General features: G+C 58.6%; 1 protein-coding gene across 1 annotated transcript in view; it reads left to right on the plus strand.

Moving 5' to 3' along the window:
• LOC118632667 (deleted in malignant brain tumors 1 protein-like) overlaps nucleotides 1–20,531 on the plus strand; it is a 163,148-nt gene extending 142,617 nt beyond the window's left edge. The window contains 6 exon segments of the mRNA XM_036265900.1: nucleotides 297–635; nucleotides 11,476–11,787; nucleotides 13,122–13,154; nucleotides 13,680–13,855; nucleotides 17,123–17,496; nucleotides 20,240–20,531. Coding sequence (XP_036121793.1) covers nucleotides 297–635; nucleotides 11,476–11,787; nucleotides 13,122–13,154; nucleotides 13,680–13,855; nucleotides 17,123–17,496; nucleotides 20,240–20,531 — 1,526 coding nt within the window.
• Nucleotides 20,532–24,611: the final 4,080 nt, after the last annotated feature.

Here is a 24,611-nt window from a genome sequence, read left to right on the forward strand (position 1 = left end):
GTGCCCCCTGGTGAGAACTGTGGCTTTGGGCCCTCGGCTATGGTTTCGTAGCCTCGGGTCTCCCGAGGGCTCTTCCCGGGGAAACTCAAAGATGCTCCAGTTCGTGTCCAAAAGCCAGGGGCTCACCCAGGGGGAAGGTGGTTCAGGGACTAGCCAGTTCGGAATCGGGCTTCTGAAATGCTGACCTGCCCGTGATGGTGCCGCCTTCGCCAGGATGTCCTGGCCACCGCACTGGCCCACTCGTGTCCGTGACGCCGGTAAACCTCTCACGTGAATGCCTTGGGCTTCCCTCCCAGCTCCCGAGGCGGCCCTGGACTCAGCAGACTCAGCAGACTCGGCGGACCCGGCGGACCCGGCAAAATCGGCGGAATCGGGGGAATCGGCGGAATCAGTGGAATCCGCAGACTCGGGGGAATCGGCGGACCCGGCGGACCCGGCAGACTCAGCAGACTCGGCGGACCCGGCAGAATCGGCAGAATCCGCAGACTCGGGGCAATCGGCAGACCTGGCGGACCCGGCAGACTCAGCGGACTCGGTGGACCAGGCCGAATCGGCGGAATCCGCAGACTCAGAGGAATCAGCAGAATCAGGGGACTCGGCGGACCCGGGGGACTCGGCGGACTCGGCTGCTGCGGGTAAGCCGTTCGCGGTCTCTTTCCCGGCCCCTGGTGGCCGAATCTTTGTCGGCCCCGAGGCAGTAGCCACAGGATGGCGGTGCCGGCCTGGACTCCTGCCCCCCAGGACTGACAGCACAGGGCTGGTGCAGAGGCGGCGTCACCGGCACAGGCGGCCGCTGGCCTAGCCTCTGGTGCTCCCCCAATTTTTTTACTTTGAATCTGGGCCAACGGACACGTTTGGCCGAAAGGAAATAATGGGAAGTTGAGTTTGGTGTATTCCGACGTTGTTGCTATCTGACGACCGGCTCTAAACTGGTGGACATCTGACTCGTGCGTTGACCGTGTCCGAAGGTGGCAACGACGGAGCAGAGCACAGGGGATAGGGAACGGTCTGGAAGAGCCACTGTGTGCTCGTGAGCACTGACTGACTCATCCCTGTGGGGGCTGGAGAAGGACGCGAGGGGCTCCCTGGGCGGACTGAGGGTTTACTGTGACATGCACACTTAGAGAAGGGCTGTTCATGGCCAAGTAATTTGGGGACATACCATCTCTCTCTCTTGAAGATTCAGTCTGTTAGTAAAGTCTCTGACAAGTCCTGCAGTGGGATTTTTGTTTTGCTCTTTAACTTGGCTTAACCCACTGTTTTCACAACTTCTCTGGCCACTGCAACTCTGGGGTGGAGATGTAGCCTCACAGGATTCGGATCCAGAGAACTGGGCTTATGTTCCGGCTCCATCCTTGACCAATAGGGAGAGGGCAGGAAAGTCCCCTACCCCTCAGGGCCTGGCGTTTTCCTCTGGAGAACAGGAGGGTGAGCCTGGCCCCGGGGTGGACGGTGATGGGCGCTCGGGGGTCCCGTTCCTGAGGGCTGAGCGCTGCTGCCGAGACCTGCCTGGCTCGCCACCATGTCCGTCTGTGAGTGTCCCTCTTCTGGGCACCTTGGGGTTCATCCTGGGGCTTGAGTTGATCAACAGATGGCTCAGTAAACTGGAGAAATACCATCTCAACTCAACTCTTCTCTGAACAGTGCACAGTTATGAATGTGTCCCATGGTCCATATGTCCAAACATCTCAGGCCTTTTGCAGGCTCGGTAGAAGGGGACCTCTAGGGAAAGTCAGTGAACACATACCCCTCTGTGGTCAGCTCTGGGAGATCGGCCTCCAGATCTCTTGGGCAAGGACGTGGTCAGTGTGGTCCCACATGGTGTGACATGTTCTGAGAGCTACAAGAACCGTCAGAGGTCGTTCAGCCCAGAAGTCCCAGCAGGCGGCCAGCAGGCCAACTGTGGCCTGTGGACGGATTTCGAGGGCACGAGGGTTTTTCCTATGCAGCATTTAATATTTTTCAAGACCACGTCTTTAAAAGGGGAGGTTTCGTGTAAAGTACAGGCTTCAAGCTTTGATGGGAAACCAGAGGGTGGGGAAACCCCAGCATGAGTTTGGGCTGAGCACCAACTGTCTGGGGTGGAACAGGGATGGGCCCCGCTTTGGACGGGCAGGTTCTGTGTCCGCCTCCTGGCCCCTGCCGATTATTTCTGGGCCTGGGGCATCTCCACTTGGCTGCTACTGCTTCTATGTGCTGACAGCCCCTCGGGCATCTCGTTAAAATGCGTTAAAATGCGGAGTCAGCCTCCGGAGGAGGTCTGGGCGGGCCTGAGAGTCTGCACTTCCAACAGGGAGAGGCAGAGGCTGCTGGCCCACGGGAGGTGAACGTAAGGGCCCTGCCGAGGTCACGAGGTCACGTGCCTGGTACACAGAGAGCAGAGACTAGGACCCAGGTCTCCGGTCCCAGGCCCACGTACCACCCCTCCCCTCCCCCCCCCCAGCTATTTACCCCCCCGTAGCTTAACGAAGCAGAGACTATCAAATGTTACCAGGTGCCTGGCTGTCTGATGTGAGACAACCGACGGGGGTGGGGACCCCAGAGCAGAGCCACCTGGCCCAGGCGACGGGGAATGCAGCAGGTGCAGGCTGATCGTCCAAGGACTTCCTGCTGTGACTCCGGGTTTAGGAACCTGACAAAGGGGCTCATCTGGGGGGGGCAGAAGGACCAGGGCTAATCTGGGAGGGGCAGAAGGACCGGGGCTCATCTGGGAGGGGCAGTGAGGACCGGGGCTCATCTGGGAGGGGCAGAAGGACCGGGGCTCATCTGGAAGGGGCAGTGAGGACCGGGGCTCATCTGGGGGGGGCAGTGAGGACCGGGGCTCATCTGGGGGGGGGCAGTGAGGACCTGGGCTCATCTGGGAGGGGCAGAAGGACCGGGGCTCATCTGGGAGGGGCAGAAGGACCGGGGCTCATCTGGGAGGGGCAGTGAGGACCGGGGCTCATCTGGGAGGGGCAGTGAGGGCCGGGGCTCATCTGGGAGGGGCAGGGAGGACCGGGGCTCATCTGGGAGGGGCAGGGAGGACCGGAGCTCATCTGAGAGGGGCAGGGAGGACCGGGGCTCATCTGGGAGGGGCAGGGAGGACCAGGGCTCATCTGGGAGGGGCAGGGAGGACCGGGGCTCATCTGGGAGGGGCAGGGAGGACCGGGGCTCATCTGGGAGGGGCAAGGAGGACCGGAGCTCATCTGAGAGGGGCAGGGAGGACCGGGGCTCATCTGGGAGGGCAGGGAAGACCGGGGCTCATCTGGGAGGGGCAGGGAGGACCGGGGCTCATCTGGGAGGGGCAGAAGGACCGGGCCTCATCTGGGAGGGGCAGGGAGGACCAGAGCTCATCTGGGAGGGGCAGTGAGGACCGGGGCTCATCTGGGAGGGGCAGTGAGGACCAGGGCTCATCTGGGAGGGGCAGGGAGGACCAGGGCTCATCTGGGAGGGGCAGTGAGGACCGGGGCTCATCTGGGAGGGGCAGGGAGGACCGGGGCTCATCTGGGAGGGGCAGTGAGGACCGGGGCTCATCTGGGAGGGGCAGAAGGACCGGGGCTCATCTGGGGGAGGCAGTGAGGACCAGGGCTCATCTGGGAGGGGCAGTGAGGACCGGGGCTCATCTGGGAGGGGCAGTGAGGACCGGGGCTCATCTGGGGGGGGCGGTGAGGACCGGGGCTCATCTGGGAGGGGCAGTGAGGACCGGGGCTCATCTGGGAGGGGCGGTGAGGACTGGGGCTCATCTGGGGGGGCGGTGAGGAAGGACCGGGGCTCATCTGGGGGGGCAGTAAGGACCAGGGCTCATCTGGGAGGGGCAATGAGGACCGGGGCTCATCTGGGAGGGGCAGTGAGGACCGGGGCTCATCTGGGAGGGGCAGAAGGACCGGGGCTCATCTGGGGGGGCAGTAAGGACCAGGGCTCATCTGGGAGGGGCAGAAGGACCGGGGCTCATCTGGGAGGGGCAGTGAGGACCGGGGCTCATCTGGGAGGGGCAGTAAGGACCGGGGCTCATCTGGGAGGGGTAGTGAGGACCGGGGCTCATCTGGGAGGGGCAGTGAGGACCGGGGCTCATCTGGGAGGGGCAGGGAGGACCAGGGCTCATCTGGGAGGGGCAGTGAGGACTGGGGCTCATCTGGGAGGGGCAGAAGGACTGGGGCTCATCTGGGGGGGGGCAGTAAGGACCGGGGCTCATCTGGGAGGGGCAGTGAGGACCGGGGCTCATCTGGGAGGGGCAGTAAGGACCGGGGCTCATCTGGGAGGGGCAGGGAGGACCGGGGCTCATCTGGGAGGGGCAGGGAGGACCGGGGCTCATCTGGGAGGGGCAGGGAGGACCGGGGCTCATCTGGGAGGGGCAGGGAGGACCGGGGCTCATCTGGGAGGGGCAGGGAGGACCGGGGCTCATCTGAGAGGGGCAGAAGGACTGGGGCTCATCTGGGGGGGGGCAGTAAGGACCGGGGCTCATCTGGGAGGGGCAGGGAGGACCGGGGCTCATCTGGGAGGGGCAGGGAGGACCGGGGCTCATCTGGGAGGGGCAGGGAGGACCGGGGCTCATCTGGGAGGGCAGGGAGGACCGGGGCTCATCTGGGAGGGGCAGGGAGGACCAGGGCTCATCTGGGAGGGGCAGGGAGGACCGGGGCTCATCTGGGAGGGGCAGGGAGGACCGGGGCTCATCTGGGAGGGGCAGGGAGGACCGGAGCTCATCTGAGAGGGGCAGGGAGGACCGGGGCTCATCTGGGAGGGGCAGGGAAGACCGGGGCTCATCTGGGAGGGGCAGGGAGGACCGGGGCTCATCTGGGAGGGGCAGAAGGACCGGGCCTCATCTGGGAGGGGCAGGGAGGACCAGAGCTCATCTGGGAGGGGCAGTGAGGACCGGGGCTCATCTGGGAGGGGCAGGGAGGACCAGGGCTCATCTGGGAGGGGCAGTGAGGACCAGGGCTCATCTGGGAGGGGCAGTGAGGACCGGGGCTCATCTGGGAGGGGCAGGGAGGACCGGGGCTCATCTGGGAGGGGCAGTGAGGACCGGGGCTCATCTGGGAGGGGCAGAAGGACCGGGGCTCATCTGGGGGAGGCAGTGAGGACCAGGGCTCATCTGGGAGGGGCAGTGAGGACCGGGGCTCATCTGGGAGGGGCAGTGAGGACCGGGGCTCATCTGGGGGGGGCAGTGAGGACCGGGGCTCATCTGGGAGGGGCAGTGAGGACCGGGGCTCATCTGGGAGGGGCGGTGAGGACCGGGGCTCATCTGGGGGGGCGGTGAGGAAGGACCGGGGCTCATCTGGGGGGGCAGTAAGGACCAGGGCTCATCTGGGAGGGGCAGTGAGGACCGGGGCTCATCTGGGAGGGGCAGTGAGGACCGGGGCTCATCTGGGAGGGGCAGAAGGACCGGGGCTCATCTGGGGGGGCAGTAAGGACCAGGGCTCATCTGGGAGGGGCAGAAGGACCGGGGCTCATCTGGGAGGGGCAGTGAGGACCGGGGCTCATCTGGGAGGGGCAGTAAGGACCGGGGCTCATCTGGGAGGGGTAGTGAGGACCGGGGCTCATCTGGGAGGGGCAGTGAGGACCGGGGCTCATCTGGGAGGGGCAGGGAGGACCCGGGCTCATCTGGGAGGGGCAGTGAGGACTGGGGCTCATCTGGGAGGGGCAGAAGGACTGGGGCTCATCTGGGGGGGGGGGCAGTAAGGACCGGGGCTCATCTGGGAGGGGCAGTGAGGACCGGGGCTCATCTGGGAGGGGCAGTGAGGACCGGGGCTCATCTGGGAGGGGCAGTGAGGTAGGGGCTCATCTGGGGGGGGCAGTGAGGACCGGGGCTCATCTGGGAGGGGCAGTGAGGACCGGGGCTCATCTGGGAGGGGCAGAAGGACCGGGGCTCATCTGGGGGGGCAGTAAGGACCGGGGCTCATCTGGGAGGGGCGGAAGGACCGGGGCTCATCTGGGGGGGCAGTGAGGTAGGGGCTCATCTGGGAGGGGCAGTGAGGTAGGGGCTCATCTGGGGGGGCAGTGAGGACCGGGGCTCATCTGGGGGGGCAGTGAGGACCGGGGCTCATCTGGGAGGGGCAGTGAGGTAGGGGCTCATCTGGGAGGGGCAGTGAGGACCGGGGCTCATCTGGGAGGGGCAGAAGGACCAGGGCTCATCTGGGGGGGCAGTAAGGACCGGGGCTCATCTGGGAGGGGTAGTGCGGACCGGGGCTCATCTGGGAGGGGCAGTGAGGACCGGGGCTCATCTGGGAGGGGCAGTGAAGACCGGGGCTCATCTGGGGGGGGCAGTAAGGGCCGCGCTCTCCTCGCTCTGGTGCTCACGCAGCTGAAACGTCGGGTCAACACACAACATGCCTTGTTCCCGAGAGAGCTGGGGGGAGGGCAAGTGGACCGGCCACCCCCACCCGCCTCACCCTCGGTCTAGATCTTGGGCAGCCCACCTAGGGAAAGTCCCGGGTCACCGCCTCCCACCCATTTCAGGGGACAGCCAGGGAAAGCGAGTCCCCCGTCTACAGAACCTTCGTTAGTGTCCCCACGTGGCAGAGAAATGGGAGCAAGGGCGGTGGTCCCCTGAACAGATGATCTCGACCCGCAGGAGAAGCGAAGGGCAGGCAAGAGGAATGGACACCCCAGGAGTGAGGGGTGGCCTGGGGACAGTGGGGTTCTGGAGACGCTGTCCCTTGGCGTCCCCCGCACCTCCTAGACGTGCGTGCCCGCCGCGGCGCTCTCTGCCCTGCGGATGGTTGTGTCCATTTGCAGGTTCGGCGTCAGCTGCTCCGACCTCCACAGGTACAGCCTGCCCGTGGGGCCTCCTCCTGGAGCCCCAGCTGTCAGACGGGGCTGCCCGGGGAAGGTCCCCAGCACAGACCCAGTGAGAACAGGAGCCCAGGCCCCTCGCCACTGAATGGAAGTTCTCCCCTCTTCTCCCACAGACACCTCTTCCGGCTCCGCAGAAGCATCCGCGCCGTCAGGTAAAGGCTCAGTCACCGCGGCGTTGAAGTCCGAGCCCCGCTTCGTACTTGGTTAGAGAATGAGTCCCCTTAAGGGCCATTGGATTTTTTATTTTTTGGAAGTTTTAAAAAAATATGTTTTTATTGAATTTTTAGACAGAGAGGAAGGGAGAGAGAGAGAAACATCGATGAGAGAGAAGCATCGATCAGCTGCCTCCTGCACGCCCCCTACTGGGGATCAAGCCCGAAGCCTGGGCCTGGGCCCTGACCCGGAACCAAACAGGGACTCTCAGTCCATGGACGACGCTCCATCCACTGACCCACACCAGCCGGGCCCCCTTAAGGACCATTTTGACCACAGAGTCAACCTCAGTGAAAACACAGGGAAGCTCCCTGTCTCTCGTGTTTAACTGTCCTGTTCTCTCGGCTCACACACAGACGTACCCTCGACCTCGACCTCCGCAGACGACGCCGTCCCCTCCGGTAACGTCCCTGCTGTCACTTTCTTCAGTTAAATACGACCAGCTCCCCCTCTTCCGGTTAACACGTGAACGTGTACACCGCCTAGTCTGTCTCCAGCATGAATCCCAGTGCAGGCTGGGGTCCCAGCACCCTTCTCATGGAAATTAGGGTTCACGGTCTCTGCTCATCCAGAGGCCAGGGCTGGTCCCCCCAGGAGGCAAGGCCTTCCCCCTGTTGCACTGGTCCCACCCAGAGGTGCCGAGGGAGGGCGGGGCTGGGGGTCCCCCACCTGCTGGGCAGGGGGTGCTTCGGCCCGTCCAGCACACCCAGACACACACACTGGAGAGCCGGGCTGTGTTGGTGTTGGTTCATTCGCTCTTCTGCTTTCTACCACACTGTTGTGTGACAACTTCCTTTCCTCCCTGATGTTTGAGTTTGTTCTTCGTTGGCAGCTACAACCCCCATTTCAGGCGAAGAGCCCTCCTCTCCGGGCAGGCCCTCTGCGCCCGGCAGGAGCCCTGGTGAGTGAAGGGGAGGAAGCCCGGCCCAGCGAGCCGGACCCCGGGCACACGCGCCCCGTTCCCGGGAGACGCGGAGGAGGGTCGGCCCAGCCAGACCCCGGGCACACGCGCCCCGTTCCCGGGAGACACGGAGGAGGGTCGGCCCAGCGAGCCGGACCCCGGGCACACGCGCCACGTTCCCGGGAGACGCGGAGGAGGGTCGGCCCAGCGAGCCGGACCCCGGGCACACGCGCCCCGTTCCCGGGAGACGCGGAGGAGGGTCGGCCCAGCGAGCCGGACCCCGGGCACACGCGCCCCGTTCCCGGGAGACGCGGAGGAGGGTCGGCCCAGCCAGACCCCGGGCACACGCGCCCCGTTCCCGGGAGACACGGAGGAGGGTCGGCCCAGCGAGCCGGACCCCGGGCACACGCGCCCCGTTCCCGGGAGACGCGGAGGAGGGTCGGCCCAGCCAGACCCGGGCACACGCGCCCCGTTCCCGGGAGACGCGGAGGAGGGTCGGCCCAGCGAGCCGGACCCCGGGCACACGCGCCCCGTTCCCGGGAGACGCGGAGGAGGGTCGGCCCAGCGAGCCGGACCCCGGGCACACGCGCCCCGTTCCCGGGAGACGCGGAGGAGGGTCGGCCCAGCGAGCCGGACCCCGGGCACACGCGCCCTGTTCCCGGGAGACGCGGAGGAGGGTCGGGGGCCAGGCCTTCCCGGTCACGGGTCTCACTGCCGCACAAAGGCAGAGGTGGGGCAGGGCGGGTAGGATAAACAGTGGCAGAGGTCAGCCCCAGGGGAGGCCGAGACCCACACCAGTGGCTCTCACATGTTAGTGAGGGGGGGCTCTTCTTTGTTCACCTGGCTGGGGTGACAGCTGTTCTCGCAGCCGGTAGCGCTCCCACGAGTACCCCCGCGTGAAGGCCTGGTGGCCCAAGCCGCCCCGTCTCTGCAGGAAGTGACAGGGCAGACAGGTGGCCCTTAGGCCTTCCCCGCCTCCTGCCCGGCCCTACTCACCTCACTGAGCTCAGGGTGACGGCTCCCCCCCTCCACGCCTCCGAGAGCCAGGCAGAGCGAGGACCCGCAGGTGCTCAGAGGGAGACCTGTGGATCCGCCTGCAAACCGGCTGCTGAATGTCTCCGTCCGCAAGACCACAAGCAGGGGAGTCTCTGCTCACAGCTGCGGACCAGACTTGTTCTCAGAAACACGCAGTCTGCGGCGTAACATTTCAGCGAAGCCACCTTTCAACACTTCCTTTCACTAAAAAAAAAAATTGTTTCGGCAGCTACAGGTCTGATTTCACCAAAAATGACACCGCCACCTGGCAACGACCCTGCGCCTGTGCCCGGGTCAGCCTTAGGTGGTGGCGTGCACCGCCCCTCGGTGCAGCCATCGCGCCTCCGCCTTGCTCCGCCCTGGCCTTGTGCTCGGAGCTGCGCCTCTGGGGTCCTGCTCCTTCACATGTGCCCGTGGGATCCGAACTGATTCCCTTCACTTAATTTTCAGACCCCGCAAACTTTTTTTCTACAAAAGCTAATGCGATTCAAAAATTCCGTGTATTCATAAAGCTTCTCCTCTGACCATTCGGTAAACTGTTCTATTTTTGGAGGATAAACAGCATACAATACCACCAGTTACATTTGACGCCCAGAAAATACAATGTAGCAGACAGTGTTTCTGCATCCAGTCCAAAGTAGAAATGTAAACCAAACTAGTCAAAATGCCTGGTTCTTTTTCAGCTTTGGCTATAAATATGTGACTTTCAGAATGTGCAACGTTTGAAGCTTAATTTTCTTTTTTACAGTCACAGTGTTTGTTGGTGAAGAAATGGTCCCTTTCCCAGGTAATATTTCTTTGTTTCTAAGTATTAAAATGATCATATCATTATTATTATTTTTTTTTTTTAATCCTCACCCGAGGACATTTTTCCATTTTTTGTTCAGATAGAGTGGGAGGGAGAGAGAGGAAGAGAGAGAGAGAGAAACATCGATGTGAAAGGAACACATCGAGTGGCTGCCATCCACATGACCAACCAGGGCCGGTGACAAACTGCAACCGAGGTACATGCCCTTAGCAGGAACCGAACCCGGGTCTCCCCGGACCGTAGGCCAGTGCTGTAACCGCTGAGCCAAACCGGCCAGGGCCGTATCATTATTAATAGTGATAAGATCATTTTATTTTTCATTCAAATTTCCTACTCTTACCGGAGGGTTTCATGCACAAACACCTTTGTTGGCGAGAAGGCCCCAGTTCACCCCGAGGCCTCACTCAGAAGAGATGTGCCTTGATTGATAGCTCGAGCAGCATGGTTGTCTTGCTCCCACCATCACAGCAACTAGTTAGATGAGGAGAAAGCAGCCACCCGAGACCAGGATGCTGTAGTGACCGAGAGACCAACGCCAGGGGTGTGTGCTGCTCCCACAGAGCGTCTTCTGTGTACCCAGCACAGCCAGAAACTGAAAAATGGGCACTGGCAGCCAATTTACATGAAGACAAACCATTTGACTCATGCCTGTGGGTGTGGTACCACCAACATAACACAGGCTTTCACCCCAGAAAGTTCCCTCATGCCCCTTTGCAGTAAATATCTCCCGCCTCCCCCCGCAGCCCCTGATCTGCTTCCTGTCTCTGTGTCTCGGTTTGTTATTCCAGAATCTCATGTGGACGGAGACAAATAGCATTGCTTTGTCTGGGTGGTTCCATAGTGCGCGATTTGTTTCTTTTATCGCTGAGTAGCATTCCAGTGTGTGGATGAACCACAATGTATCCGTTCTCCTGTGGATGGACACTAGATTGTTTCCGCTTTTTGTCTATTGTTGAGAATTCTGCTATGGACAAATTCTTCTGCACACGTGTTGTTATTTATCTGAATAGCTGTGTTACATAATATAGGTTTTTTTTTAAATTATCGAGAGAGAACATTGTATTAGTTTTAGGTGTACAGCATGACTCAACATTTGGCTATATTGTAAAATAATCACAATAGTCTAGTTACCATCCATCATCTTACATAGTTACAGACTATTTTCTGATGATGAGAATGTTAAGATCTACTCTTAGCAACTCTCGACTGTCCAGTCCAATGTGCAGTAGTTGACGGCACACCGTGGTCACCATGCTGCACGTCACACCCCAGGACGCCCTTATCTTGCAGCTGGGACGTTGTACCCACAATGGAGCTTTTACAGTTAAAACGTTGGCTTGTATTCATCAAGAGTAAAAGACATTTCTCTGGGTAGATTTCGTCTGAGGTGGGGAGCCCTGCCTGTTTAAAATCATTGTCTTCCAACGGTTCAGGTGTTTTGCCCTTTTTTTTCTTTTCTTTTTTCTTTTGGTATTTAGTATTTTTGTTTAAAGAGAATTCTTAGGAATCTGGGAAATTAGGCTGCCCATAACAGCCGTTCCTTGAGGATTTCCGTTCATTAAGGTTCACTTGTTGTGAAAGAGTGCCGGGGAGAGGAAAAGGTGGGGTGGGGGGGAGACTCAGACAGAACTCACCCGTGTTATCCTCTCTGTCGTAAGTGACAAGGAACCCTGAGCCTTGGCCGGCGCAGGGACCCGCCCGCGCGCCCGCTGCCCTGACCCCCTGACCGCTCTCTCGCCTCCCGCAGACCAGCCAGTGCGCCTGGCGGGCGGGCGCAGCCGCTGCGAGGGCCGGGTGGAGGTCAGGCACCAGGACGTGTGGGGCACCGTGTGCGACGACCACTGGGACCTCAGGGACGCCCGTGTCGTGTGCCGCCTTCTGCGCTGCGGCTCTGCGCTCAGCGCCCCGGGGCGCAGCCGCTTCGGGCCGGGCACGGGGCCCATCCTGCTGGACGACGTGCACTGTGCGGGCACCGAGGACGCGCTGGAGCGCTGTGCCCACGCGGGCTGGGCCCGGCACGACTGCCAGCACCGCGAGGACGCGGGCGTGGTCTGCACAGGTACGAGGGCTCCACCCGGCCGCGGCCTGCGGGGCCCTGGCCCTCCTTTTCCCTCCAAGCATCCCCAGGGTCAGACTCAGCACCCCCCGCGTGCCAGGGAGGCCGGGGCGCAGTGCTAGGACAGGACGAGCACACCTGTGACGGCCACTGTGGTCAGTTCTCAGCACACAGCTGTCCAGTTGCAGCTCAGAGCACTGCTTGTCCCGAAACACAGCTGGAACCAGGAGGGAAGAGGGGACAGTGATACAATGGCGAAGGTCACAGGACTTGCTGCTGTCAGTCCGACTGCAATGTATCCAAGTGCCGTTTCAATTCAGGGCCATCGAGGCGCAGTCCTGGAGGGCTACCCTTCTCCCCCGACCCAGCCCTCGGAAGTCAGACCCTCCAATGTTCCGAGTTCCTCTTGTGTCCCTTTCATCCAAGATGTGGCCTTTATCTTTGCCGAAATGCTTTTTATCTCCCAACATCTGTCCTGTCATTCTGGGCTCCGTAGGCTGACCCCTTCCGTGTGGAGTAGTCCTTCCTTATATCTGTCCTGGATTGACCCAAAAATTCAGAGTTATGCGGTGCTACGCTTTGGGGCACAAGTCCAGCCCGCCTTGTCTGCTCCATTCCTTGGGCACAGAAATGGGGCCCACGCAGAAGAGCGGCCGGAGCCCCCTTGAGACCCACAGGAATCCTGCAGGAAGGAGCCTGTAGCCTGTCTGCCCGGCTGAGGGGTGTTCTGGCCCCAGCCTCACCTTTGTTGTGTCTGTTCGCAGTTCCGGCCAGTGCTCCTGCTGCGGGGCCCACTGTAAACAGTCATTCATTTTCCCTCCTGGATCATACACCAGGGGGTTCCCTTCATCAGGCACAGAACCAGGGGTCTGGGACCAGCCATGCTGCCTGGCTCCGACCCTGGCCCCGGGTTACTGTCCTGCCTTGCCTCTGGGCTAGGGACACCTCTGAGGGCCACACACTTCCTGTCTCCCAGCCTGAGCTTCCAAGTGTGCCAGTGCCTGGCGGGGGACACCAGCCCGCATCCACGGCTGTGGCAGTGTTTGTAACCTGCAAAGCCCTGTGTCCACTATTCTCTTGCTCCAACAAGTCTTCGTGTTGATGACACCGTGCTCTCAGCACTGGTGCACACGAGCCAGAGCCCCTCCCGGGGTGGGGGAGGGGCGCTCCCTGCGGCTGCTGGGGGCCCTGGCTCTCCTGTCCGCCCTGGAGGACTTGCAGCCTCGGCTTTAGCAGCTAAGCCAAGTGGGCCTGCTGCGGGGCGTCGGCCGACTGCTGCTGCCTGCCCTCGCCCCGCGCTTCCCACAGCTGACTGCTCGCCGCCATTCCCCCCCCAGGTGCAGCTGAGCCTGCGGTGCCCAAGGACCACGGTAAATTCTCCTGCTCTCCTCGGGGCTGGGGCTGTGCAGACGGGAGCTAGAGAGCAGTCGTCTGGGGCGGGGAGCGGACCAGCTTCCGTGTCTCCACGGAGACCCCCGGTGTCTCCATCCACTCCGGGGCTTTAGGAAGTCGGGGGAGAAGCACCTTTGCACCGACCCCCGCCCCTTGCTTCCACTCTCGGTTTCCAACCAGCTACATGCATGTTCAGGCTCAGGTGTTCTCAACCTGTGACACGAGCTGCCCTTGAACTGCTTAGGAGAGGCTCTGACTCCCGGCCCCTGGGTGTGTGCTGTGGGTTGGAGGCCCCAAGGGTGTGGTGTGGCTTTTGGAAAAGGGGGATATAAATAAAGTCAGTGACAGTCAAGTCAAAGTGGGGGGTGATGAGAGCTCAGCCAGCCTGGGGCACTGGCGGCACTTGTATGACGTAAACACACCCGCAGCCCACAGCCCTGACCTACACGTCCAGGGGCTCAGGCTCTCTGTGTGAGTTTCTCCCCATCCTCCTGCTCCCACAGCCCAGCTCTCCTGCCTGCCTCACCGCTTCCAAGTCACCATTGACCGGGGCTATCTCCGGAGGCTGGGCTACTCCTCCTGGGACGTCCACTTAAATGATGAGCTGTGTCGCCCCCAAGTCACGGGGCGCTACCTGATCTTCAGCATCCCCTATGGCCACTGTGGCACCATCCAGCAGGTGAGGAACTGTCACGGTAATGACACCCTTCTGGGAATGGGGCCAAGGAGAGTGGTTTGGAGAATTCAACCACCTGGTAAAAACCTGGGTAGGGACCGAAGAAAGGCATAGGTCATGACCTTGTTTCTGAGTTCGGGGAGATCTGGAACAGTTCACTAATTTGTCTGAAACATGCCTTTCATTGGGGAATTTGGGTACATACTGAATTTGGAATGCACAGTAATAGGTGCTGAGTGCTGATGGCCTGAATGATGGATGGATGGATGGATGGATGGATGGATGGATGGATAGATGGATGGGTGGATGGATGGACAGATGGGTGGACAGATGGATGGGTGGATAGATGGATGGGTGGATGGGTAGATTGATGGATGGGTGGGTGGGTGGATAGATGGATGGGTGGATGGATGGATGGGAGGATGGATGGATGGATAGATGGATGGGTGGATGGATGGACAGATGGGTGGACAGATGGATGGGTGGATAGATGGATGGGTGGATGGGGAGATTGATGGATGGGTGGGTGGGTGGATGGATGGGTGGGTGGATGGATGGATGAGTGGGTGGGTGGATGGATGGATGGGTGGGTGGATGGATGGATGGATGGATGGATGGATGGATGGATGGACAGATGGGTGGACAGATGGATGGGTGGATAGATGGATGTGTGGATAGATGGATGTGTGGATAGATGGATGGACGGATGGATGGATGGATGGATGGATGGATGGATGGATGGATGGATAGATGGGTGGATGGGAGCAATTACCTTAGTGCCAAAGCCAAAGCATTTTTTATAACATGCTTCTTTATTTGGTATTATTTCACACCTACCATGTCAAGCTATGGTGCTGGGCATGGGAAAGGACAGATGATCTGTCTGTCTGCCTGACTTCTATGTTTCCAACCAGGTAGCTAGCTATATTTCCCAATCTAGAAAATAAATATCTAGGACATTTATGTATAATGAAATGCATATGTTTATTTCATCTTTTTCCTTAACCACCTACTTATTTTACAAAACACTGTCACTGAAACTAAGGAAACAAAAATACCACAGAGAGAGGGAGAGGATATAATCACAAACTTTCTTCTCAGCACACTTCTCAGCGATGTCGTGTGTTCCCAAGCAAGAGCCCACACTATCTGTTTCTCCATTCTTTGTATCCATGTGTACACACACACACACACACACACACACACGAAACACTTGACGTTGTTGGAGGTTGAATTCATCCTAATGGCCTGCACGATGCCAAATAACCACTTTAATTGCACCCCTGACGCTTGTCTGTTTGGTCGAGCAGACCACGGTCATCCGTGCCCTTGTCACTGTGGAAATTCCACTTTTCACCTCAGCAGTCGGCCCAGGAGCCATGCTTGAAGCGCCTGTGTCTGGGAGGAGGGCAGCCCTGGACGCTTCTGGGCCATCAGGAGGATTTTCAGCTGTCCTCCCTGGCCATGGCTGGTCCAGCTTCCCCAGCAAGCCTCCTGTGCTGACCACAGTGCTGGGGCCAGAGGACCCCGCAGGCCAGGAACCGCCTGGGGTGACGGCCAGTCCCAGGCCACCCACAGGGAGACGATCCCGTGTCTGATTCAGTCTGTGAATGAACAACCTGCTGGGTGCCGAGGACACAGACTGCCGGGCCTGCGCGTGGCTCTCTGAGAACAGGGAGCCAGGCACCGCACAAATGCACAAGTGACAGTCCCTTAGAGTGAAAGGATTGAGACATCAATAAAACAAAGAAGGAAACAGAAAATGATTCAGGTGGAAGGAAGGTCACGTTGAACAGGGTGGCCAAGGAGCTGAGGCCTGATGGAGGGGATGGAGCCAGGTGAGGATGGGCGGGATGGCGCCAGGCAGGTGCAAAGGCCCTGGGGCAGCAGGAAGCCCCGAGGGCTCAGGAAGACTGGAGGCGTGTGAACACCGGGAAGCTCAAGGTCAGGTTGGAAAGGGCCAGGGCCGTGTGGTCATGAAGTTTAGCTTTTTTCTAAACTGTGCATTTTCCACAAGGGCCATGTCACCCTCAAGTGGGGGAGGGTGAGAAGCTATGGATTCTTAAGGGCACAAAAAGAAAAAAAGCCCTCTTTATGGGTAAAGCACATATACAGTCAGAACATATAGTATATTGTTGTACTAAAATTTCGTGATAGGGGATGAGAGCGGGCGGGACGAGCAGGCAAGAACACGTCTAAAAGGCAGACCCGTGACAAAGGTGGTCCAGGCAGTCCCAGAAGGTTCCCAAGCAGAACGTCACAGGATCTGAGTCGCATAAACCTGGGATTCCCGGGACAAATGTCCCCGAGCAGGCTAACTCTCTGGGGGACACAGGACTGTGGGGAGGCTGCTGGGCTCATCAGCCTTCAGTTCCGTCGCCCCTTCAAGCTGTGCTGGATTGGAAGGAGCAAGGCTGAGAGTCGAGGTCAGCAGGAGCCGGACTGGTCTGGGGCCAAGAGCAGGGAGGTCCAGAGACGAGTAAGGGCTCCGATGGGGCGCTCTGTGCCTGTCTGAGAGCACCAGGCGCTGAAGGACGGGAGTATGGGACGGACTCAGCAGCCACCGCGGGTCTCCCGCCCCCCTGGTACCACTGCAGCCTGGCCTCACGGGAGGGAGGGAGGGAGGGGGTCCAGGCTCACCCACTGAGGGGCCCTGCCTGCACCCACCATGGCGTCAGGTAGCACAGAGGTCAGCCTGGCCTCACAGGGAGGGAGGGAGGGGGTCCAGAGGTCCGCCTGGCTTCACGGGAGGCGGGAGGGAGGGGGTCCCAGGTCACCCACGAGGGGCCCTGCCTGCATTCACCACGGGGTCAGTTTCGCACAGAGTCAGCCTGGCCTCCCAGGGGGGGGAGGGGTCCAGGCTCACCACTGAGGGGCCTGCCTGCGCCCACCAGCGTCAGGTAGCACCGAGGCAGCTGGCCTCACGGGAGGAGGGCGGGAGGGGGCCAGGCTCACCCACTGAGGGGGCGCTGCCGCACCACCACGGCGTCAGGTAGCCCAGAGGTCAGATGGCCCACGGAGGGGAGGAGGGAGGGGGCCAGGCTCACGCGCTGAGGGGCCCTGCCTCACTCACCATGGGTCAGGTAGCACAGGGTCGCTGGCTCACCGGGAGGGAGGGAGTGGGTCCAGGCTCACCATGAGGGGCCTGCCTTCGCCCACCCCGGCGTCAGTGCACCGAGGTCGAGCGGCACCGCCAGCGAGGCCTGGTCACGAAGCAATGTTCCTCACAGGGGCCGGGAGCACTGGCCAGCACCCCTCTCGCCCTCCCAGGACAGCCTCGGCTCCCTCAGCTACTCCAACTCCATCAGAGGCCGGCCGTGGGGCCACCCTGGCCGAGTGGTCGTGCGGCACCGGGTGCCGCAGCTGAAGTTCACCTGCACCGTGGACGGCCCGTCAGCCATTGAAATTGTTCCTGGGGTTGACGTCGCGGGGCAGGGCGCCGGCTACGACGTGTCCATATCGTTCCTCGAGTTGCCCACGTCCCGGCACATGGGGCCGTACTACGCCAGCCAGAGGAAGGAGGTCTTCCTCCAGGCCACCCTCCGCAGCCCCGATCGCCACCTGAGGCTCGCGGTGGACACCTGCGTGGCCTCTCCAGATCCCCGTGACTTTACGACTGTCAAGCACGATTTGATCCGGCACGGGTAAGGGACGTGGAGGCCGCTAGGGTTGGCTGCTGTGCCCGCGCTCCTGTGGGGCTGCTCAGCGTGTGGCCTAAATCCTGATTGTGCCCGAGGGTCCTCCCAGGCCCCAGAGGCAGCGTGGAGGCCCTCACCTGACCTCTGACCCCAGAGGGGCAAATAGAGGAAGCGCGGGCACTTCCCTTGAATGACCAGAGTCCTGTCCCAGCCCCTCAGAGCCCCCGGCGTCATGGCCTGGCTGTGTCCCAGTCCTGGGGCTGCGGGCCCGCCCGGCTGGGCTGCTGGGTCGTCCCAGGCCACGCTCTTGCAGTGGAGAGGTCGAGTCTGGCTCCTCCGGGCAAACGAAGGCTGTGTCGAGTTAGAACTCGGATGCTTGTCGGCCTTCGTAGCTCCCTTGTCCCCGAACAGGGCAAATGCTGATGGATGGGCAACCAGGGAAAAACAACAGAAACCATCGCTTCCCAGCGGCAGGCTTAGCACGGCCAGAGCCCTGCAGCCTGAAGCCCTGAGTAGCACCCAGCCCGTTTTCCAGGCCCGGAGGCACGAGAGGCAGCGCCCCCTACAGGCGGTGTGAGCCCTGCCTGGGCTGCGCACAGGGGCAGACTGCGCTGTGCGGAGTGGGCGGGCTCCTCCCTGTGCCCCTCACAAGCCCATCAAGGAGAGGGGCTCAGTATGGTGCCAGAATTTAGCAACTGACACTTTTTCTCCTGCTTGCTTTGGTTTAAATGTTCTCTTCTGTGATCTGCGGTCGGGTTCAGGTCTTTCTTCTTTTCCGATACGTGTGTCCGACACTCCGCCCTCAGCGCCGGCTTGGCTGCTGCCTGCAGACTGTGTGACCTGCACACTCATTTCCTGCGCGCTTGGAAATGTCTTTAAATTGCTTTTGAGACTGTTTTCTTTGATCTGGGGGTTATTTAGAAGTGTGCTAATGTCTGAATATTTAGGAATTTTCTGTTACTGATTTCTAGTTTAATTCCATGGTGATCGGAGGGTGTATTCTGTTCTTTTTCATTTGTTAAGGTGTATTTTAGGGCCCAGAATGTGGTTCAGAGAAGCTGTATTCCATTGTTGATAGAATGTTCTACGCGTGTCAGTTAGGTGTAGCTGATTGGTAGTGAAGTGTCCAACCGCGCAGTGGATCTGCCCACGTCTCACTGCGGTTCCGTCAGTTGGTGGATCTGCCCACGTCTCACTACGGTTCCGTCAGTCGGTGGATCTGCCCACGTCTCACTGCGGTTCCATCAGTCGGTGGATCTGCCCACGTCTCACTACGGTTCCATCAGTCGGTGGATCTGCCCACGTCTCACCGCAGTTCTCAGTCGGTGAATTTCCCACCTTCTCACTGTGGTTCCATCGGCCAGTGCCTCGCATAGTGTGCCACCCTGTTGTCAGGTGTGTCTCCATTAAGGGTTGTTCCGTCTTTCTAGAGGATCGGCCCCTTCATCTCCATCCCTGATCATTGTCCTGGCTCGGAGGTCTGTGTTGTTTGAAATTAGCTGCTCCAGCTCGCTTTTGATTAGTGATAGCGGAGTCAGTCTCTATCCCTTTACTTTCAATTCATCTGCGTCTTTATCTTTAAATGGGTTTCTCATAGACAACATATAGTTAGGTCTCGATTTTTAAAAAATCTGCTCTGGCAGTCTCTGTCTTTAAATCAGTATATTTAGACCCTTCACATTTAAAGGGATTGTTGATATGGTTGGATTAAAATCGACCTTCATGAAAACTGTTTTCTAGTCACTGCATTTGTCTCTCCCCCACCCCTCTCTCCTTTCTCTGCCTTTTCTGGTTTTAATAAAGCATTTTATTTTTTTATTTATTTTTTATCCTCACCCGAGGACATTTTTCCATTTTTTACTCAGATAGAGCGGGAAGGAGAGAGAGGAAGAGAGAGAAACATTGATGTGAAAGGGACACATCGAGTGGCCACCCCCCACACGACCCAACCAGGGTCAGGGACAAACTGCAGCCAAGGTACATGCCCTTAGTGGGAACCGAACCCGGGTCTCTGTGGACCGCAGGCTGACGCTCTAACTGCTGAGCCAAACCGGCCAGGGTTAATAAAGCATTTTATATGCTGGTTTTAATTGAGCATTGTCTATTATTCCATTTTATCTCCTCTCTTGATGTATCATTTAGACTTTTTTCTTAACGTTTTCAGTGGTGGTACTAGGTTTTATAAAATGCATTGTAAAAGAATCTACGTTCAGGCCCTGGCCAGTGTGGCTCATGGTTGCGTGTCGTCCCCTGCACCAAAAGGTCAAAGTTCGATTCCCTGCCAGGGCACATGCCCAGTGTTCGGGTTCGATGCCCTGTAGGGGGTGTGCAGGAGGCAGCTGGTTGATGTTTCTCTCTCACATTGATGTTTCTCTCCTTCTCCCTACCACTCTCTCTAAAGTCAATAAAAACATTTAAAAAATAATCTAAGTTCACCTTTAACTAGCACAGCCGCTACCTTTCTTTAGTCATCCCTTTGACAAAACAGAGTAGGCTTTTTGAAAGCAACCATTCTAGCTAGAATTTAATCACCTTGTTTTACTTTTATTATGTTTATTTCTATTTCTGGCCAGGAATACTGGTCTTTCCAGTCATAGGGGTGTTCTAAAACTTTACAGGAAACAAAGGATGATAGCGGAAAGGGCTCCGTGGGAACTCGGAGGGCTGGGCCCGAGCCTGACGGTGTGAGTCGGAGGGACCTCACTGTGCCCTCAGTTAACCCTCGTGGTCTGGGTCCTCTTCCCCACAGGTGCATCAGGGACAACACCTACGTCAGCCTTCACTCTGACCAGAAGAACAGGGCCCAGTTCAAGTTCAACGCCTTCCACTTTCTCAGCAGCTACGACGTGGTCTACTTGCGGTGTGAAGTCGCCGTGTGCAAAGTGGGGGACCCCTCCTCCCGCTGCTCCCAGGGCTGTGCAGGGCGGAGGCGGAGGGGAGCGGGCGCCGTGGGGGCTACCGAGGTGCAGGCTGAGCATCTCCAGGTGGTGGGGCCACTGGCGATCCACAGGGGAATTGATCAGAGCAAGAACTTGGTGTGATTTCTCCCATTTTCCATGCATCTGTTAGAGATTAGAAGCAAAGGCTATTTCTCTTCAATCGAGCGATAAGTTTGGCGAATCAGAAGTTGTCCACATGGAGACAGAAACAGCTGAAGAGGTTCTGTCTGAGGTTTGTTGCTAAATAAACCTTTTCTGATGACCAAACTCAGGTGGTCGCTCTCTTCACGGGAAACGTTGCGTATCTAATTCTTCCCTTTCAAGCGCATGATCATTGTCTAAACTGTCCAAATTGTTACAAAGTAGAGTCAATTGTTACAGAGTCATCTCTCTATGACATGTTGCCAACTTGCAGAGTTTTTACATTGACTCCCTAGCGTTGAGATGCTAGCAGGTGGATCTTTCTGTTCCCGTCTCTCTGGTGCTGTGAGAATTTATGTTCAGATGTTGCCAAGAGTCCAGAGAAAAATAAATAAAGGGTCTGTCGGGAAGCCCCCACCCCCGCTCTTTCTGTACAAACTCGAATAACTGTCTGTGGGATCAAACACAGCCTCGGCCATCGTCAGTCACTCAAGACAAGCTCCGTGTTCACTGCGAAGGGAGCGATTGGACCCCGGCTTGGCTGGGTTCTGGTTGTCGCCTGCCAATTAGGTTCTGAAACAAATGACAAGAACCGCTCCTGGCTGGTTCCCGGGTCGGCTCAGGACCCCTGGAATCACACACATTAGCATGTTCCCACACCCTCCGGGACAGGGGGCAGCACCACTGCATCCCATCTCTTTTCTTATCTTAACAGAAAAAGACTGGGTGGACCCTGGCTGGGTGGCTCCAATGGGTAGAGCATCGCCCCTGTTTTCGGGTTCGATTCCCAGTCAGGGCACATACAAGAATCTACCAGTGAATGTATGAATAAGTGGGAAAACACCTCTCTCTCTCTCTCTCTCTCTCTCTCTCTCTCTCTAATCAATACATGAAAAATTTAAAAACAAAAGAAAAAGTCCTGCTCTAGGCTCAGTACCTTCAAAGTCGTCTTGAAGAAACAGACTTGAACATAGGTTTTTGCATGTCAAGAACTATTCAGTAGGAATGTTTAAAATATGCGCCCTCAATGCCAAGAAATGGTCCCATCTTTGTCAGGAAATTGTGTGTACCAGAAGAGGGTGCAGTGTGGTCACGTCCCCCAGGGAGGAGGCAGCGTTTGGCGGAGGCTGGCAGCGAACCCTGAAGTCCTGAGAGGTGGAGACCAGACAGGTGGCTCGAGGACGGACTTGGCCTCCAAAGGGACCGTCTTGGGGTCATGCAGGCGTGCCCTCATCCACAACAGGGAAAACATGGCACTGGGGTTGGTTCTGACGGACTTCCCTGCTTATCCATAGAGAAAGCTGATGACACGTCATTGCTGGTCAGTTTGGGGAAGATGGTGTCCTTTTTTTTTTTTTTATTCTCACCCGAGGACATTTTTGCATTTATCTTTCAGATAGAGTGAGAGGGAAAGAGGGAGAAAGAGAGAAAAACATCAATGCGAGAGAGACACATTGACTGGTTGCCACCCACATAACCCCAACTGGGGCTGAGTTCAAACTGCAACCGAGGTACGTGCCCTTAGTGGGAACTGAACCCAGGACTTGCTGGTCTGCAGGCCAGTACTCTAACCGCTGAGCAAACCAGCCAGGGCAAAGAAGATGGGGTCTTTCTCTGTACCGCAGGCCGACGCTCTAACCGCTGAGCAAACCAGCCAGGGCTAGAAGACAGTGTCTTTAAATCAGAAGTTCATCAGTTTCCTCCTCAGTCCCATGAAGTAATTCTAGCACTTGCCATCTAGTTCATGCAGATGCTTCTAACACATCAGTTTGGTTTTTTGTTTTTATTTTTATCCTCACCCGAGGATATTTTTCCATGTTTTGTACAGATAGAGTGGGAGGGAGAGAGAGGAAGAGAGAGAGAGAGAAACATCGACGTGAAGGGACACATCGAGTAGTTGCCACCCGCACGACCAACCAGGGCCGGGGACAAACTGCAACCGAAGTACGTGCCCTTAGCGGGAACCGAACCCGGGTCTCTCCGGACCGCAGGCCAACACTCTAACCACTGAGCCAAACCGGCCAGGGCCATCAGTTTGTTTTTCCAAGTAACGGAGCGGCTCGAGTTACTCTCTGCGCCCTGCCCTGGGGGAGGGGCTGCCACTGGCCAGCATCGGGCGTTGTGTGCGTTTGAACAAATCCCCACTGTGGAGGTGTCGGCGATGAGCAGGCTGGATTCTAAGAATAATGAACAGGGGCCCGTGAACTCCCAGGTCAGGTTCTCGGGGTGCTGCTCGACAGATGGGAGCCAGGAAGCTGCCCTTCCAGAAGCGCCCAGGTGCCTCGGTGTGGACGGCCCTGCGGGTGGGGCACGGGTGTCCTAAATCCCAAGCCGACGGCTCTCAGGTCGGAAGACTGTAAACCTTGCGTGTCTTGTGTGCGTGTCTTGGGGGGAGATACAGCTTGGAGTAGGACTGGGAGAAAGGACAGAATCTTTGCCAGCTACGCTGAAGACAGTTCTGAATGCGTTTCCAGCCCTCTGTGGGCTTGAGAGCCGACAGCACGCTGCCTCCCAGAGGGGTCACCACACTCGCAGGCTAACGGCAGCGTCCCAGACGCCTGCTCACGGACGTCCCGGGACGGGTTCCGTCCAGGCTGCCTTCCCTCGAGACCCACATTGTAATAGCTCCTGTGTCATTTCGGGCCCATCATCATCGTAACGATTCATTTCCATCCTTACGGATCCCTGTTGTTTAACAACCAAAGTGAAAAGTTAGGGGATGTGTCCCAAAGGGTTGAAAATGTTTGAGATCTTGAAGTTCTAGAAAATGTAGAACAAAGCACAGACGTATGTCCTTCAGGTTTAAAATAAGGACAATGGCCCTGGCCGGTGTGGCTCAGGGGTCGAGCATTTGTCCTGTGCACCAAAAGGTCTCCAGTTCGACTCCCAGTCAGGACACACGCCTGGGTCACAGGCCCAGTCCCCAGCTCACGGTGAAATCAGTTGCACCGCATGTCATTTTGCTGAAAGTCACAGAGCTACTGACGGCATTCGGTGCGGACTGACTGGACCTGGGCTGGAAATGGCTGAAGGGGAAATGCCAGCTGCCCGCCAGGGGGGAAGCCTGCAGTGAGGTTTAGCAAGAAGGTTAGGAGACGTCTCCGGGCTTTCTCATCTGCTGGACAGGAATGACCGTGTCGGGGAGGTTGGGGGTCTCCCGAAGCCCTGAGGCTGGGGGTGCGGCCCTGTTCTCAGCTTGGCCTCACGCTCCCACCACCTGGACCCCCATCAAATGTTTGTGAGTATGTATCGATTTCAAAATAAAAAGTTTAAAATCAAAGGGAAAAAAATGGATGCTGCCCCACCCCCAGAACTGTGAGCTAATTGTACGGGGTGCCGGCTGGGATCCGAGTCTGTGGCGCCCCCTGCTGGCCCTCATGCGCAGCGATGCCTGGAACCACAAGCCTGGTGTGTAGGCCGGGACTCGGACCACACCGGCCGGGTCCTCACCCTGGTCATTCCACTCACCAGCTGTGCACCCTGAGACGAGTTCCCACCTCCCCAGCCTGTAGTACCCGTGCTGACCTCGCGGGGCCTTTGTGACCAGGGCCAGGGCGCGGCCGTCAGTCAGTGACCGTCTGCCATGCTCAGCGCCCCGGTGACAGCTGCCTCCACCTCGAGGAGCCCCGACTTCTTCCCACAGAGACTCCCTGCTGCGGCAGAGTCCCACCACCCTCTGCAGAAACGGAAGCCCGTGCTCACTGGGGGTGAGAGAAGATGACCCTGCTGGTCTTGTTCCCGGCCCTGCCGGCGCCAGGTGCGGTCGTCGCTGGGGCTGAGCTGCACAATGAAGGCTGCGTGGACCTCTGACTGGCTGGTGCCTCCCAGGCTGGCCCTGCGGCTGGACTTGCCTGCCAGAGACCGCAGTGGGCACTGAGCAGAAGCAGCAGCCCCGGCCCCCCTCCAGGACCTGGGAATCCCCCCGTGGCACACCCACACTAGCATGCCGGTCACTGTCGAGGGAATTTAGCTGGCACCAACAGAAGCCACCATTTCACTGCGTTCTCCTTGGATCCCTTGGGTAGAGAGAACCTACTCTTT

Source organism: Molossus molossus, unplaced genomic scaffold (genome assembly GCF_014108415.1).
Source record: "Molossus molossus isolate mMolMol1 unplaced genomic scaffold, mMolMol1.p scaffold_m16_p_17, whole genome shotgun sequence".
Lineage (NCBI taxonomy): Eukaryota > Metazoa > Chordata > Mammalia > Chiroptera > Molossidae > Molossus > Molossus molossus.